Here is an 18,799-nt window from a genome sequence, read left to right as displayed (position 1 = left end):
ACCAACAGAATTTAATTAAGCCTTAATCTGTCTTAAGGCTAAGGATAATTGAATAAAAACCATAACCCAAAATATCTAAGCTGTAATTACGAACTCAACGTTTGTATATGGTCTCCATCAATTGGTCTGCAATTTATGAAGCCTTTTTTCTAATATTATCGCCACCTGCTCTGTGGGGACAATAATCCTAAGAAAATAGCAAGTTCATGAGGGTGGACTTCTCAAATATAAATAGTATGAACTAGAATGTGGTTTCCAATATTATCGCCACCTGCTATGTGGGGACAATAATCCTATGAAACTGCGAGATTCAGAAGTTCACACAGGATTTATGGGATAGCTAGATCTTGTTAGCAGCACATAAGCATTGTTATGGAAGTGTGTTGTAGAAATGAGACTCTGTAATGCTAAAGAGGTAGTCTTGCTTAGGCAGCATTAGGCGGCCATGCCACTCTGTGGTCTCTGGACTATTCGTCGGTGGTGTGACCAGTAAAAATTGTAAGATTTTAATGCGTATTAACTTCCTCTGGAGGATACAAAATTTTAATTTTACTGTTGCAAGATTTTGAAAAGTTTTATGGTTAATCTAATCAAACTTCTTACATAAGTTTATGACAAATGGTAAATATTCTGTTTTGCAGTGCAAATCAAATCGTCAATGTGTCGTTCAATCCTCTTTCTGCAATACTTAAAGAAAACAAACTCGAGGGCCAAAATTACATAGAATGGAAACAAAATCTGGACATCGTTCTCACAGCAGATGAGTACATCTATGTACTCACAACCCCGCGACCTCCGGTGCCACCAGCTAACGCTGCGGCAGGAGTCAGAGATGCACACAGACGGTGGCATAAGGCGAATGAGATTGCTAAGTGCTACATGTTGGCTTCTATGTCTTCAGTACTCAAGCATCAGCATTCAGCCATGGATACTGCCGCCGAGATCATGCAGAATCTCAAGAATCTTTTTGGTACTCAGAATCGAACGGCTAAGTCTCAAGCCTTTCGGAGTATCATGTCGAAGACAATGAAGGAAGGCTCGTCTGTGAGGGACCATGTCCTCGAGATGATGGGCCACCTCAACCAAATTGAGGTCTTGGGAGGGACGATCGATCCCGAGTCCCAGGTGACTATTATCCTTCAGAGTCTTCCCCCTAGCTTCCAGCAGTTCAAGCTCAACTTCGAGATGAACAAAAGGAACTACAACTTGTCAGAGCTGTTGACTGAACTTCAGTCGGCAAGGGACCTTATGGTCCAGGCTAAGGCGGCCATGATGACTTCGGCGCCTCGTTCCTCTGGCTTCAAGCCTAGCGCAGGAAAAAGGCAGGCACCGAACTCAGGACCGGCCAAGATAGCTAAAGGAAAGAAGAAGAAGAGGGCAAACAAGAAGCCCATGGGGAAGTGTTTCAAGTGCGGAGAGAAGGGGCATTGGAAGCCAGATTGTCCTAAAAAGGAGAATATGTGACTTAATATAAATAGGAGAATAAAGGTGACAGAAAACACAATTATTATAGCTCAGAATTTTCGTCCCCTCAGAGAAAGAGAGAGTTCGAAATTTTGCCTCCTCCGTGAGCTGAGTTCTGTCTTCGTTATTCAAGTCCTAGTACGCTGGTGAGATTTTCCCACACAAATATCAGTGTACAGTCTGGGACACCAGTCAGAAGTTCCGAGGTCGAGTCTTGAAGATCTTCACGTGGAGACGGAGCAAGCCATCATCGATTCTTGATTGAATCAACGAGGTAAATTGGACAATTCCGTAGTAAGCATGTTTTAGGGATTTTATATGCTAAAGCATGTTTTAATTCAAAGTTATGAGCATGATACATGTGAAAATTACGCGAATATAATTTGTCTAAATAATCTGCTAAATAGATCAAATTTATGTGATCGGATTTCATGCACGCTTCGGCTGCCAACCCCTTCACCTACCACCTCATCTTCGGAGATTTTTAAATAAGCCTCGAATTGATTCTCCATCTCGGCCGGAGTGTACGAGGTGCGGGCGATGGGGTCTCCGGTATTGCCACGAGTACGGACACGGACACCACGAGCACGAGCGTCGCGACTGCCGGAACCGCCCTCCGAATTTTGGGACAACGGTGGCGTCGAGGTGCTCCCTCCCGAACCTTGTTTGGTGCCCACCCGTATTGCCCCTCGGGGGCATCTTGCTCGTCCACCGGGTAAGGCCGGTAGCCACCCGGAATTTGCGAACCCTTGGTAGGAGGAGGGGGCGAGATATTCGTATCCGGCGAAGGAAATGGCGATGCGCCAAACCATTCATGGTTCCATCCGCGGGAGTCGGACAGGTGATAGCCGGAGCCAGACATTTTTGCAAGAGAGAAAGAGTGAGAATTTAGATAGAAGTATATTGATGAGAGAATTGTTTGGTGTAGTGTGGTGTAACTTTTTTATGTTGAAATGGGGGTATTTATTGATGAAAATGTGAATTTTGGGGTAAAAATAATGAAAAATAAATTAAAAGTGGAGAAAAAATGGATATATTTTATTGGGAAGTGGGAAAATATTTTTTTAAAAATTTAAATCTGATTTTTTTTATATTTTTTGAAATTAAAAAATGGAAAATAGCCAAAGGCAATACCGTTGGCGAATCACGCAGTGCCACGTCAACCTGTTTTTCGGCACGACGCCTGCTCTTAGCATCAAGCACCGATGCGGATGCTCTTAGTCTTATTCCAAGTAGAGTATTTTCTATTTGAGAGATTTCGGAATATGGGCCCCAATTCGCGAACTTTCAAAATTTGGGATTAAATTCGTTGACATTTTGAAATAAGGGTTCGAGGCATGCAAAATTTTCATAACAAGGGTTTTTTACTTATTTATCTTTTCTCTTTCTTTTTTCTTACTCCTTATTTCCCTTCCATCAATTATCAATTGACAAAGTTACCCACTCAAATTTGTACCCAATTTCTAAAAATTTCATTACAGAAACCAAATTCTGAAAATTCCAACCACCTTCATCTCCAAAGTAACTTCAAACAGGCTGTACCCAATTTCTAAAAATTTCATTGCAGAAACCAAATTCTGAAAATTCCAACCACCTTCATCTCCAAAGTAACTTCAAACAGGCTGTACCCAATTTCTAAAAATTTCATTGCAGAAACCAAATTCTGAAAATTCCAACCACCTACATCTCCAAAGTAACTTCAAACAGGCCACCACTTACCCACCTGTTTTCTACATCCTATAATAACATGAATAATCTTTGCGCCAACAGCAACATTAGCTCGCACTGGTAGGTAGGGATGTCAATTGGGTCGACCCTGTAGCAGGTTTCGGGCCAACCCTACTCGGGTTGCGGGCTAATCTGGTTGTGATTTTTTTACAGGTTATATAAGTTCAACCCTAACTCTAAAAGCTCGGGTTTCGGTCTAGCCTAACGGGTTAATCGAGTTTGTTACCGATAAAATTAAAATGCGATCAATCCAATAAATAATGATGAAAATTAGTTATATTTATAAAATGTAAAACATTTAATTATGATAAATTAGAGATATATACTTAACTCAAAACTAAACATGATCAAATACTAATGTTTGAGATTTGTGCAAAATGAAACATAAACATATTTCGAGAAATAATAATGCATGTTTTAGAAATTTTAATATTTTTTAGTGAATTTGATGTTTCTAATTTATTTATCAATTATTATATTAATTAAAAATTAATATATATTTTGTATATTTAATATAAAATTGAAAGTTATTTTTAAGTTATCCATATTACAAAATCAATCAATAAAGTGTCGAATTAGGAGTCAAACAAATTAAGCAATAGAAATTTCATCGGATTTTCGGGCCAGCCCATCGTGTTTTCGGTCTGACTCTAACGGGTTGCGGGTTAATCGGATGCGGGCTAGTTTTAATTTAATCGAGCTAGAAATTTCCAACCATCTCACTTAAATTTCTAATTTGTTTATCTATGTATACTTCGTAGAATCATATATATCATCATGAATTCATGATTGAGTGTAGAAAGAAATATATATACATATGGCGTGAAGACGAAGAGTAAGGGGCTGGTGGAATTTTCAGAAATTGTGTATAAATTTGAGTGGGTAATTTTGTCAATTAATAAATATTGGAAGGGATATAATAAGAAAAAAAGAAAGAGAAAAGATAAAAAAAGTAAAAAAAACTTTATTATGAAAAATTCGAATATCTCGAACCCATATTACGAAATATCTGCGAATTTAATCCCAAATCTCGGAAAGTCGGCGAATTGAGACCCATATTCCAAAAATAAAGCATTTTCCCTTTTGGGTTGTCTCATTGAAAATGAAATTTCCTAAAATTAAAATAACATTATTTCTATTTTTTTATTATTTACTTTAATCTCTTTTTATTAATTCATAAAATAATAATTCGAATGTTTTACATTCATTGGAATGGAGGGAGGTGAGAGTATTGCATTTGATAAAAATTTTGTTATTTAAATTGAAATATAAATAAAAGAAAAATATATGTATCACTTAGAATGAGATTTAATCTATAATACCATAAAATACCAACATAAAAAAAACGTACGACACACAAAAAATAAATTAAGACAACAAAAATAGATCTAATAAAATACTACTTCCATTGAAACACGAGAAAGCCATAGTTAATTTAAAGAGTGAATTACATTTTTAGGCTATCTACTTCTAGCAACGAACATTTACGGTCCTTATACTTGTAAAATATTATTTTCGGTCCCTATACTATACCACTTGCTCATTTCATGTGTTTTTTTCACTTTATGACCACAGTTTTGGACAAAAATGCCCCCAAAAGCCTAAAGGACATTTTTGTTCACTTACTCTCTAAAAGTACCTACTTATTTTGATATTTATGTTAGTTGGGCACTTTAACTATGATTTGTGTTTTGTTCGAATAATTTTTGTTTGGATTGGTTAGGGATGGAACTAGTAAAAACAAGGGTGTGGCTTAATCGGCTACCCAATTTTTTTTTTCCAGTTTTTCTTCTTCAAATTTTTTCTAAATTTTTACAAATTATGTTTAGCCCTTGTAGAAATACTACAGAAGAGTAAATGGTCATTATTGAATAAATTGCAAGGACTGAATCTGTGAGAATACAAACTTACAGAGATTAAAAATAATTTTCGAGAGCTTCAGGAAGAAGTAACCTAGTTGACAATAAAAATAAAATAATAACAATATAATATTATTTTTAATTGCTACCACTCTATACTTTTGAAATATTAATATATTATTAAATTATTTGTACTTAAAAGCCATAATATATTAAAGATTTCTAAATAATTTTAAAATGTGAACCCCTTTTTTTTATAAATCATCATTTTAATTGACTCAATCTTAGTTTGAGGAAATAGAATCTATGCTTTATAATAAATCGATTTTTATTAAGTTAAAATCCAAAATTAAAACTATGCCTATTTTTTTATACTAGAATGAATCCAAACAAAAATTACTCGAAAAAAATATAAAATATAAATTAACAGTTAAAGTATCTAAATTAACATAAATGTCAAAATAAGTACCTACTTTTAGAGAGTGAGTATATAAAAATGCCCTTTAGAGCATCCACAACCGTGCTCTTGCCAGCGGCACGGTTGTGGGCCCGGGCGGTACTATTCATGCCTGCTCTCTGGCAAGAGCACAACACCCACAACTGTGCTCTTCCGCAAGGACGAGCACAATTAATTTAATATTCAATTAAACATAAACATTTCCATAATACCAAAATTCATTAAAAAAACATAAATAATATTACAAATGACAAATAAAATAAAAAACGACATAATTAAAATCCTAAAAATTTAAAATTACATAATTAAAATACTAAAAATTAAAAAAACCACTACTCGTTGCCGAATTTCCCCCACATGTGTTTGATTAGGTCTTCTTGTAGCTGAATGTGGGTTCGGGTATCGCGCATTGTGTGCCTTGTCTCGATCCTCTGGCCAACCGTCGTATGCTCACCTCGGCATGGGGGAGACCTCGCTGTTGAGCTTCCGGCTTCATCCTCGTCGTAGAAGCTAGCCGCCCTTGGCCCTTCGTCGGCTATAATCATGTTGTGTAAGATAATACACGTGAACATGATGTCGGCGATATTATTCACGTACCACATCCGAGCCGGGGCCTTCACAATGTTAAATCGGGCTTGAAGGACCCCGAAGGCTCTTTCAACGTCTTTCCGCGCGGACTCTTGACGCTGCGCAAAAAGAACCCGCCTCGGGTCGTGCGGGTTGTGGAGCGTCTTCATGAACGTCGACCACCTTGGGTAGATACCATCGGCGAGATAGTAACCCATGTGGAATGTATTTCCGTTGATGGTGAAGTCGATCGCCGGTGCTACACCATTCATCACATCATTTAAGAGTGGTGAAGAATAGAGCACGTTCAAGTCGTTGTTGGCTCCGGCAACGCCGAAATATGTATGCCAAATCCATAGGCGGTAGTCGGCGACCGCCTCAAGGATAAGTGTTGGGCCGCCGCCTTTGTGACCGCTTAAGTGTTGCCCCCTCCAAGCATTCGGGCAATTCTTCCACCTCCAATGCATGCAGTCAATGCTGCCAAGCATTCCGGGGAAGCCATGGACTGATTCGTGAAGACGCAACAACCGTTGGCAATCATCGGTGCTGGGTGCCCGAAGGAATTCATCCCCGAAAGCTGAACGAACGCCCTCGCAAAAATTCTTTAGACAAAGGATTCCAGTGGACTCACCGATATGCAAATACTCGTCGAAGATGTCGGTCGTTTGCCCAGTAGCGAGTTGTCGGATGGCACACGTACACTTCTGCAACGGCGTGATACTTTGCCGGCCGGCTGCATCTTGACCTGTTTGGAAGAATTCAACACGTGCGGACAATGTGTTGACAATTCGCATGAACAAGCGCTTTGACATGCGAAAATGGCGCCTGAAGTAATCTGCCGGAAACCGCGGCTGGTCGGCAATCGGCAAAGTAGTCGGCAACGAGCCTTTCGTGGGCTCCCTCCCGGTCACGATGGATGTAGCGCCGATTTGATCTGGTTCGTTGAGGAGGAGGAGCGAGGGTATTTGCCGCGACATATGCTTCGTAAGCGGCACGATGTTGTTCGTAGTATTCTTGTTCTTCGCGTTCCGCTTCCGCCATAATATGAGTGAAATCCATTTGAGGTTTTGAATGAGGGATGAATGTGTTGATAGTTTGTATGAGAATTTTAAGAATGAGAGATGAATGGGAGATGAATTGATGTGATAAATGGACGATGAATGTGTGTATTTATAGATGATTTTGGGGGAAAAAAAATAAAAAAACTCAAAAAAATTCAGAAAAAACGGGAAAAAACGGCCATATTTTTGGGATTTGGAAATTTTTTTAATCATTTTATATAATTTAAAAACGATTTTTTTTAAAAAAAAATAATAATTCAAAGGCAACGGCTATGCCGTTGCCCAATCATAAGCCGCCACGTCGCCTGCTCGCTGGCACGGCGCGAGCGCAGCGGCGGCGATCCTCGTCCTCACCGCTGGCACGGACGGCGACCTTCCCTCCCACCACCGTTGTGGATGCTCTTAGGGACTTAGCAATGGGGCACCGCCCTATAGGGCGCCCTATGCACCGCCACATCATCATTTTATCCTTCTACCCTTCCACCTGCAGTGGGGCGCCCTATAAGCCGCCCTAAAGGCCGACCTAAGCATTTTCTTTATTTGAATATTTAAATGATTACAAAAATTGAAAAAAACCTTCATTTCATTTAAAATTAATACATTACAATACGAATTAAAAAAAATACGCATTCTCAACGACAGCGGTTACGGTATCGAATAAGGCTTGAGTCAAGGTCCGACTAATGCCCTCCGAGGTACTCCAGTCGTCGTCGTGGTTCATTTTTGTTTGTGAGAGATGATCGAAATATTCGTATGAAAAGTGAGAGATGAGAGAAATGTTCGTATGAAAAATAGAATGAGAAACGAGGTTTAAATAGACAAAAATTCGAGAAAAAAAAATGAAAACCCGTTGCATCGTCCGCGTCGCCCACAGTGGGCGGACGATGGCGCGGACAATCTATAGGGCACGGACGATGCATCGAGCATCGTCTGCACACCCATAGTGGCGGACGATGGCGCGCACGAGGCATCGGGCGGCCTTTCGTCATCCCCATTGCAGATGCCCTTAGACTTTTGGCAGTGTTTTTGTCTAAAAATTTGGTAAAAAGTGAAAAAGCACCTGAATCGAGCAATTGGTATAGTAAGGGTGTCCACTATAGGGGGCGGACAGCCCCCTCCCACCGCCGCCCCCCTTCTCGAACCGCCGCGCCGCCGCGTCAGCCGCGGCTACTGCAATAAACAGCCGCGGCTATAGCCCCACTCCTTCTCTCTCTGCCACCCTCAGCCGCGTCCTCGCCCCGCTCGCAGCTATCCCGCGTCCGCCGCCTCCCTCCCCCCTCGCCGCGTCCGCCTCCGGGGCGGACAACTCCGCCACTATAAGGCGCCCCGCTTCCGTCCCAAATGCGGCGTCCGCCGCGTCCACATTACAGTGGACGCTCAAATGATATTTTGCAGGGATGGCAAATTTTAATCTGTGAAAGTACATTGCCTAAAAATTGTAATTCACTTTAATTTAAAAAAGCGGGTTTTAACTGGCCTGTGAAAATTCCGATTTCCATCGCCTGAGATCTCCTCAATTAGGGTTCTACTTCTATACTTTCGCTATCTGTTCCTTCATTAGACAGAAAATTGCTGTTTGATCTCTTTTTCGAGGTTAACAATCTAGCAATTTTCATTTTTGAAGCCATGGATGAGAAGAATTTGGAGAATCTGAAGATCCAATTGCAGCAGTTACACAATGATGCACACGAATTTGTGCAGAGTATTCCTCCATCGCAGCTCTACAGTGCTATCGGAGTAGTCATTTTCACTATATTGGTCTTCTTAATCAGTAAGCTCACTCAATCTGAACTCTTTTTTTCGATTCGAAGTGAATTTTGCGTTCTGTGTTTTTTTTCTTATTGCTCGTGTAGCATTGTGTTTGTGCATGTTGTTTTGCTATAAGCTGTAATTGATCTTCTGGTTGCTCCTTTGTTTAGCGACCGATATTATGATTGATTCCATTAGTTGTGTATAGTAGTCAATTGATTTCATACTTGCGCTTTTGCATTGTGCACAAACTGTCATGCCAATTGTAGGCAGTTTGAATATGTGAACTGAGTTGAATCAATTTACTATGCTTCGAGCCTGGTTTGAATTTTCGGGAGTGGGTCACGCCCCGAGGGGATGGAACGCTTTCGAGGAATGAATGATGTGTTGTGGATGTTGTTTATTAAGTAAGGGGTAAGGTAAAAAGTGATGTTGAGGCTAGCTAAGGGACTGATAAAGGACTTGCGTTGTGGATATCCTAACAAACGGAGTGGAACTTGCGATCTTAATTTAATCAATTTAAAAAGAGTGTCAACGCTTAGTTCATTATGCTTCATGAATCAAACTCAAATGAGATTTGAGCAACTGACAGTTTTTATAAAATAGTTCAATTGTGATCCTCAAGAAAGGACACAGTAGATATCTATTGTACAACGTTTCAGTTGTGCTTCGAGTCTGATTGCATTCTGTAATATGGAAAATGTAAAACAGCTAATCAGTTTACGGAAAAAGGACTTTTATTGTCTGAGGTGTGAACTGCCTCATAAAATAAGCTTTGGTTGAAAATTTGTAATGCACATCAAACATGTTATCTTTTTCCACGTTCTCGGTTGTTTCTTCAGTTGCATGTGTCTGGGTATGTGCAGTCTTTTCATTTATATGAAATACTTGTGGGTGCAGTTCGTCTTTTCAAGCCTAGGGCTTCAAATACTATTGTGCTCACTGGGTTAAGTGGAAGTGGCAAAACGGTTCTCTTTTACCAGGTAAATATGCAAGAAAGAGTGTTAGATGATTTAGATTCTTTACCTCTTTTCTCGAGTCTGAGTACCATTAAAAGTTTGATCTATTAATTTTTATCCCACTCCAGCTACGGGATGGCTCCTCCCATCAGGGTACTGTGACATCAATGGAACCAAATGAAGAAACATTTGTACTACATTCGGAGACAACTAAGGTTATGTACCTTTTTTTTTTGTCCTTATGAAAAGTGGGGTTGAATCAAATCTTCAAGCATGCTTAAGTAAAGTCTCTTACAGCAATATCATTTTTCATACAGAATTTAGTCCAGAATATGTTACTTCGCTGTATGCAGCTTGCAATATACCCATTTACTCTCTTTTTTCCCTTAATAATAATAATAATATTTATTGAACTAAATATTGTTCGGCAACGTGCTGCAGAAGGGAAAAGTGAAGCCAGTGCACATTGTAGATGTTCCTGGGCACTCACGTCTTAGACCCAAACTAGATGAGTTCTTGCCTCAAGCAGCTGGAATAGTTTTTGTAGTAGATGCTGTGGAACTCTTACCTAATGTTCGTGCTGCTTCAGAGTATGTAATAAGTACTATATTTGTATTCTAAACATTATCTTGCAGAGGCTCATCATGATGGCATCTCATGTTTTTTAGTTTAATGCAGATACCTCTATGATATTTTGACAAAGGCTAGTGTCGTGAAGAGAAAGATCCCTTTGCTACTCTTGTGCAACAAGGTAGACAAAGTTACAGCACATACAAAAGATTTCATCAGAAAACAACTTGAGAAGGAAATGTAAGATAATTATTTTCACGCAGCTCTTCTTCTTGTTATGTCATGATGCCCCTCTGATAAAGAAATCCCCTGCCCCCAAAAGTCGTCAGGAAATATCATCATAAACTAATTAAGTGGTACAAAAGTAGACGAATGCGGTTGTTTGTCCACACTCGGAAAATTCCGTACACGTCGAATCAACCCAATAAGTATGAGGCAAATGGGCTTAAATTAGATCATTGCGAGTTTTTGATGAAGATGAAGTGTGTAACTGGATGATGTTACACTCTTTTATCTTTCTAACTTTGTGAGAGCTAATGAAGGATGATAGCAGTAGATTCCAGTAGATGTTTCTTAAGTTATTGCTTGAACATACTCATTGCCATTGCATTGCTTGCTTCTATAGTTGTCTTACAACATATGTTAATGACATTTCATTGTGAATCATATGTCTCATTTCCTCCAATACTTGTCATTTTGTGATCAGCGACAAGCTCCGTGCGTCAAGAACAGCATTATCTTCAGCCGACATTGCTAATGAATACTCACTGGGGGTACCTGGAGAAGCTTTTGCATTTCATCAGTGCCTCAACAAAATCTCAGTCGCCGAAGCGTCTGGTTCAACTGGTGACATCTCTCAGTTAGAGCAGTCTATCAGGGATTATGTTAAAGCTTGAAGCAATTTAGAAGCATGGTCGTGATTATGTAAAAGCAGTGAAATCTGCAGAGATGAGTGCAAGAAGAGCCAAGTTCAATAGGACAGACAATATTCTGATGTATCACCTCATATTCTCATTTTTCAGTTACAGAATATTTGTGGCCATTGTGTACTACAACTGTATGAAAAATGTTTTATACTATGCTTCTAGGATATATTTTTGTGAGCCCTTCCCCCTTCAAAATTGTTGTTGCTGCCTTGTTTTTCGGAGCTACTATCTTATTTTCTCTCATCTGCATAAAACTTTCATGAATGGCGTTCTCATCTTGGATTTCAAAGAAATTTAAAATTATTAACTCCATTTCAAATTGACATTCAAAATTACCAAATTAGTCATACCGAATTCCATGTTTGCTTCAGTTCACTTGGTAAATAAGAGAATATCAACAAGGGCAATACTGTAATATGCTTCCCATAACTCACTTACTTTAATAAAGCTTATCTCCTATCCACACCGTTTTCCATTTCCTGATTTCAACTCTACCAATTTCTCCAACGGAATCTTCGATGGCGGGAATTTCTGCAGAAGCTGCTAAAGCAATCGATCGCAGAATGTTTGCTGTTTCTAGGCATCTCATTCCGGAATCGAATCACACTCACTGTCTCGGCATGTCCGCCTGCAGCTCCGGATTCGACGACACCTACCACCGCGTGCACGGCGCCGTACCAACTCATATCCCGCCGTGGAAACCGGCGATCGACGATTCCGGTAAGGATTTCGCCGACATTATCTACGAGAAGGCAGTTGGAGAAGGGATTGCTAAGGTAATCTCAGTTCTAATTTTTAACTACGATCGCTTTCACAAATTTTGCTAATAGTTTCTTTTATTGACTAATCTATGCATATTGTATTGGCGTAGATTACAATCAATAGGCCGGATAGGAGAAATGCGTTTAGGCCTGAAACGGTGAAGGAGCTGATTCGTGCTTTCAATGATGCCAGAGATGACATTCGGTGATACGGGACCTCCGTCGGCACGGCTTAAGGAGCGACAATTGCCTCAAGAAGATGAACTCAACGCCGACACTAGGTTGCCGGCGACAAGGCAGCACGCTGAACCGGTCCGACGAGCTAGGTCCTCGCGACGTGTGGCACGAAGGCCGGCCCGATACGAAGGCTAGACTTTGTCTCTCGTTAAGGGACGTTCTTTATTAGAGTCTTTTATTCCTTATTTAGTAGAGTCTTTTATTTATGTTAATTAGTTAGTTATCCAATTCCTAGTAGTAATAGGTTTTCCATCCTATTTAGTAGAGGACGTTTAGAAGGGTTATAAATAGGGGAGTTGTTATTTACTTTATTCATCAAGAAATAAATTACTTCCTCTCAATCTCTCTATTCTCCTTTTTTTTATCTCGTCCAACTCTTCCCCCAAACTCTCGTTCTTGCAAAATCGTCCGGTTGAGGAACTTCTTCCTTAACAAGTGGTGCTTTCATTGAGAGGAATTCACTAAATCATGTCACAAATCAATCGTACAGAGCCAATGACGATCAGCGGCCTTGAACCGCTACCGTCGCCTTCTACATCCACGGACCCCAGTTCGATCATGCTGGAGCAGATGCTGACGGCCATGGCTCGCATGGAGTCGCGACTGGAGGCGTGAATAGACGCGCGGCTTGAGGCATCGGACCGTGGCGCGGCAAAGGCGGTTGCACCGCCGAGACCTGATCCGGACCCACCATCGGGAGGCCTGCAGCAGTTCGGCCAACAGCCGGTGTTCGCACAGGCAGCCAGAGGGACACAGGCCGGGGCACCACGGCTGGGGATAGGCGACCCGTCGGGCAGCAGCTACGCAGGGATCTTGCCAAACCCTAACATGGGGTTGAATTCTTGGGCGAATCCTACCGCACCGAGGTCTTCCGCGTGGGATCCACCAGGGGCCAGGCCAGAGTGCGCACCTGCTAGACAACCAATAGCCTGGGATAATCCGGCGGCTAGACAGTACGGGGGGCAGCAGTTCGAGCAGGCGAGCCAATTCAAGATGCACCAGCCGCGATTTGACGGCTCGGAGGCGGCGAGTTGGATCTCAAGGGTGCAATATTATTTCGAGCACTTGCTAATGCCGGAGGAGCACAGATTGCACTATGTTATTATGTTGTTCGACCCGTCTGCCTCAGAATGGGTGTTCAACTATCGGGCGAATAATCCACAGGCAAGATGGACGGATTTCTTGGAGGATGTACGACGGCGTTTTGATCCGCAATATTTCCAGAATTTCATTGGGTTAATCGCCAAGCTTTGTCAGTCTGGGTCCTTGGCGGAATATCATACCGCTTTTGAGACTATGCTTAATCGTGTGCGGGAGGTTCCGGAATACATTTTGTTACCAATTTACGTGGAAGGCCTTCGGCAGCCGATTAAGAACCAGGTGAAACATCAGAGTCCGGCGTCGGTCGCAGCAGCAATGGCCTTGGCGATCGAGTATGACAGTTGTGTGGAACAACCGTCGATACCATTTGGGGGACCCCGTCGTCCATGGCAGAATCGCGATCCGCGGGCGCTAGGACAACCGCCACAACCATCGGCGTTGCCACCTCCCTCCAACCCGCCGATTCGATCCGCCCAGTCCCGAGGTTCGGAATATCCCCGAATGCCGGTAGTCCGCTTGACGGCAGCCGAACGAGCAGAGCGCACTAAGCTGGACTTATGCTGGTACTGCCCTGAAAGTGGGTGGCGGGACATTCCTGCAGAGGTCGGTTTTTGGTGTACATGGGGGCAGACATGGAGTCAGACGAGGAATCGGATGAGTGCCAGGAGGATCATCAGGATCCACCAGTCATATCGGCGGACTTGTCCCACATTTATGCGTTGGATGGCCGTCAGAGGGAGGACGACATCGAATTGCGCGGGCTAATTGGCGACTTGTCCGTCAGAATTTTGGTTGATACGGGGAGCTCGCACAATTTTCTGCACCCGGACATTGCAGAGAGGTTAGACATGCCATTGAAGCGGATAAGACCCTTCCGTATATATGTCGGAAACGGAGAATCGTTATTATGTACTTACGCGAGCATTCAGACCAGAGTGGTGATTCAAAAACACGTGTTTCTAGTCGATTTACATATTTTGCCGATACACGGGCCGGAGGTGATATTGGGGAGAATTTGGCTGAAACAGATGCGCAGGGTGACGAGCGACTACATCGAGGGGACATTGGAGTTCTCACGAAATGGTAAAAAAGTGTGTCTTAAGCTCGTTCCACCATCAACAGAAGAGGTCTCGTTAAAGACTTTCTCCACATTATTATCCCTACAAGGCGAGGCAGAGTTGTTGGAAATCATACAAGTTCCGACGGCAGCCGGTCCCGCGGAGCCGGATGACAACACACTAGTGTTTCCGACTGACCTCCCAGAGGAGATACGAAGTGTCCTGGAAGCCAACACGACAGTTTTTGGCCTCCCTTCCGGCATGCCACCGAAACGGCAGTTTGACCACAAGATCCATCTCCTGCCATATACTAAACCGGTGAACGTGCGACCTTATCGGTACCCCTACTTCCAGAAGAACGAGATTGAAAAACAAGTAAAGGATATGTTGGGATCGGGTATAATTCGCCCAAGTCAGAGTCCTTTTTCCTCACCAGTGTTGTTAATCAGGAAGAAGGACGGATCCTTTCGATTCTGCATTGACTATAGGGCGTTGAACGCGGCAACTGTGCCTGACCACTTCCCCATACCAACGACGGACGAGTTGTTCGATGAGTTGGGTGCGGCCAGATTCTTCACCAAACTGGACTTGCGCTCCGGTTATCATCAAATCCGTATGAGTGAGGACGACGTTTTTAAAACAGCGTTTCGCACACACGACGACCATTTTGAGTTCCTAGTAATGCCATTCGGGTTAACAAACGCACCGTCGACTTTCCAGGCAGCCATGAATGCGATTTTCAGACCCCTCCTGCGCCAGTCAGTAATAGTCTTTTTTGACGATATCCTCATCTACAGCCCATCCCTCCCGGCACACGTCCGCCATGTTCACGAGGTCCTATCTATCCTCAACACTCACCACTTCTTTGTGAAGATGTCTAAGTGCACGTTCGCCTGCTCTACGGTCGAATACTTGGGGCATCTAATCTCGGAAGGCAACCTAAAGGCGGATCCGGCTAAAATTGAAGCTATGGTGGTCTGGCCAGTTCCAACAACGGTGAAACAGTTGCGTGGTTTTTTGGGGCTGACAGGGTACTACCGCCGTTTCATCGAACATTATGCGTTCATCACGGGGCCTTTGACAGATCTATTGAAGAAAGACAGCTTTGGGTGGTCCCCGACAGCGGTCGAGAGTTTTGTGGCCTTGAAAAAGGCGATGTCATCAGCACCGGTCCTTCGCCTACCGAATTTTGACCGTACGTTTTACTTGGAGACGGACGCGTCGGATTTTGGGATAGGGGCAGTTTTGCTTCAGGATGGACATCCGTTGGCATTCTTTAGTAAGAAGCTGGGACCCCGTCGGAAGGTCGCTTCTACTTATCATAAGGAGTTGTACGCCATCGTAGAAGCGGTACAGAAATGGCGCCAATATTTACTTGGCAGGGAGTTCGTCATTCGTAGTGACCAAAAGAGTCTCAAGGAGTTGCTGCAACAAATAATTCAGACACCGGATCAGCAATTTTATGAGCGAAAGCTTATGGGCTACAAGTTTCGGATTGAGTACAAGACCGGAGCTTCTAACAAGGTTGCGGATGCCTTATCAAGGCGTGATATGGAGGTACCGGACGGGGAGGCCGCTTACGATGCAAACAAGGGGTCGGACCCGAAGCCGTCAGATCCGGTCGAACCAGCTCTCCAAGCGGCCGAGATTGGGCAAGCCTTGATGGCGGCCGCGCACCCGATAGCCGATGTGTGGGAAATCCTACATCAGGAGATGCAATCGACCCCCGACTTAATCGAAGTACAAGCTGCACTCCAGCACGGGACTGCGGATCAGGCGATCTCGTTGGTGGACGGGTTACTTTATTTTAACCATCGGGTTTACGTCAGCCGGGATTCCGAGGTGAAAACGGCATTACTGCACGAGCACCATTCGTCGCCATCGGCAGGCCACCCGGGGGTGGATCGAACGTTTAGAAGGCTGTCGGCGTCATTCTATTGGAAGGGCATGCGCAAGGATGTTCGGAACTTTGTTGATGCATGTTTCGAGTGCCAAACAACTAAGTACTCCACTCAGAAGCCGGCGGGCCTTTTACAGCCGCTACCTATCCCTTCTCGTGTGTGGGAAGATGTCTCGATGGACTTCATCACGGGCCTGCCTGCGTCCCGAGGGTTCACCGGGGTCATGGTCGTGGTAGATCGCCTGTCGAAGTATGCTCACTTCGCCTTGTTGCCTGTTCGCTACAATGCCTTGAGGATTGCGAACTTATTTATTGACACGGTGGTCAAGCACCATGGATTTCCCAAGACTTTAGTGTCGGATCGTGATCCAGTATTCTTAAACGATGTGTGGGAGGAGATGCTCCGGCTTAGCGGGACGAAACTTCATTTCTCGACGGCCTATCACCCCCAAACAGATGGACAAACAGAGGTCAGAAATCGCGGCCTGGAGCAGTACCTGCGCGCCTTTACCGCAGATAGACCGGCTAAATGGTCAAATTTTTTGCCTTGGGCAGAGTTAGCTTTGAACTGTTTTCACCATGAGGGGTTGGGGATTTCGCCATTCGAGGCCCTTTACGGCAGGGAGCCGCCCCCCTTGATTGCGTCGCCCCCTTCGACAACTACGCCACCGGATGTGGCATCTTTGATTCGTCAACGTGGGGAAACGATTGTGTGGATCCGCCAAAATTTGGAGCGAGCGCAGCAATGAATGCGGAAAACAGTGAATAAGCATCGACGGGACGTGGAATTCAATGTAGGCGACAAGGTGTTACTCAAACTTCAGCAGTATAGGCAATATTCCGTAGCACGGCCTCTGTCCTCAAAATTATCACGTCGCTTCTATGGCCCTTTCGAGGTGTTGGAAAGAATTGGTCAAGTGGCGTATCGTTTGCAGCTGCCCGAGGGGAGTCGTGTCCATAATGTGTTCCATGTGAGTCTTTTGAAACCATTTGTGGAAGACGTTGCGTGGGCCGACAGGGAGCTTCCGGCATTGTTTGCGCGAGGGAAACCGGTGGCTCGCCCGACCGGCGTCCTGGGTCGCCGTACGGTTTTACGAAATGGGGCAGCGGTGGAGGAAGTACAGCTAGGTTGGTCCGATGATTTGGGTGAGAATCCGATGCGGGAACCATTAGTTGTGGTGCAGCGAAAATTTCCCGCTTTCCTTGAGGACAAGGAGCATTCTAAGGAGGGGGGAGTTGATACGGGACCTCCGTCGGCACGGCTTAAGGAGCGACAATTGCCTCAAGAAGATGAACTCAACGCCGACACTAGGTTGCCGGCGACAAGGCAGCACGCTGAACTGGTCCGACGAGCTAGGTCCTCGCGACGTGTGGCACGAAGGCCGGCCCGATACGAAGGCTAGACTTTGTCTCTCGTTAAGGGACGTTCCTTATTAGAGTCTTTTATTCCTTATTTAGTAGAGTCTTTTATTTATGTTAATTAGTTAGTTATCCAATTCCTAGTAGTAATAGGTTTTCCATCCTATTTAGTAGAGGACGTTTAGAAGGGTTATAAATAGGGGAGTTGTTATTCACTTTATTCATCAAGAAATAAATTACTTCCTCTCAATCTCTCCATTCTCCTTTTTTTTCTCTCGTCCAACTCTTCCCCCAAACTCTCGTTCTTGCAAAATCGTCCGGTTGAGGAACTTCTTCCTTAACAGTCGGAGTGATCATCCTCGCCGGGAAGGTAGCATTAGCATTGTTGTTTTTCGATAATTCGATTTACCAAATATCATGAAGTTATTGGAGAGTATTATTGACTGGCAATATACTCAATTTGAAAAAAATAGTGTTACTATATTTAGTCTATGCATTGCTTGAACGAAGATTTAGGTCCAAACACTGAAAAAGGTTTCGGTTATAGTTGGTTTGGTTACTACTACTAATCAATAACATCTGGCGCTGTTATTTAATGTTGTGTTAGTCATCACTTTATGAAATGAACTCATTTTGTGCATACAAATTACTGTGCAGGGCATAAAGGCATTCTGCAGTGGAGGGGATCAAGCACTTAGAAGCAAAGATGGTTACGTTGATTATGATAATTTCGGATGTCTCAATGTATTAGACCTTCAGGTAGGATAAGAGTTTTATCGATTTAGGGCCTGATTATTATACTAATCTTGTTCATTATTTTCCCATTATCTTGATCATGACTGAAATGTAGGTTCAAATCCGCTGCCTTCCTAAGCCAGTTATAGCAATGGTAAGCTCCATTTACCTGTTTTCTACTACAATGTAACTTTGCAATGATATTATTTCATGTCTCTTTTTATGAATGATAAGGTTGCAGGCTATGCAGTAGGGGGTGGACATGTGCTTCACATGGTCTGTGATCTAACAGTCTGTTAAGGACCTAA

General features: G+C 43.2%; 1 protein-coding gene across 2 annotated transcripts; it reads left to right on the top strand.

Annotated features, from left to right (window-relative positions):
- The first annotated feature begins 8,541 nt into the window (after positions 1–8,541).
- On the top strand, positions 8,542–11,535 carry LOC121756868 (signal recognition particle receptor subunit beta-like). Of its 2 annotated transcripts, XM_042152280.1 has the most exons (7): positions 8,542–8,658; positions 8,761–8,907; positions 9,786–9,868; positions 9,973–10,059; positions 10,286–10,434; positions 10,523–10,654; positions 11,121–11,535. In XM_042152280.1, exons 2-7 carry the CDS (start codon positions 8,763–8,765, stop codon positions 11,308–11,310), a joined length of 786 nt encoding a protein of 261 aa, XP_042008214.1. In that variant the 5' UTR covers positions 8,542–8,658; positions 8,761–8,762; the 3' UTR covers positions 11,311–11,535. The 2 variants fall into 2 exon arrangements, with proteins under 2 accessions (XP_042008214.1, XP_042008212.1); XM_042152278.1 differs by having other exon boundaries at positions 8,568–8,907.
- The last annotated feature ends 7,264 nt before the right edge of the window (positions 11,536–18,799 follow it).

Source organism: Salvia splendens, chromosome 12 (assembly GCF_004379255.2).
Source record: "Salvia splendens isolate huo1 chromosome 12, SspV2, whole genome shotgun sequence".
In the NCBI taxonomy this organism is placed as follows: Eukaryota; Viridiplantae; Streptophyta; class Magnoliopsida; order Lamiales; family Lamiaceae; genus Salvia; species Salvia splendens.
Note: the sequence above shows the minus strand (reverse complement) of the source record. Positions and strands in the feature narration are given on the sequence as shown.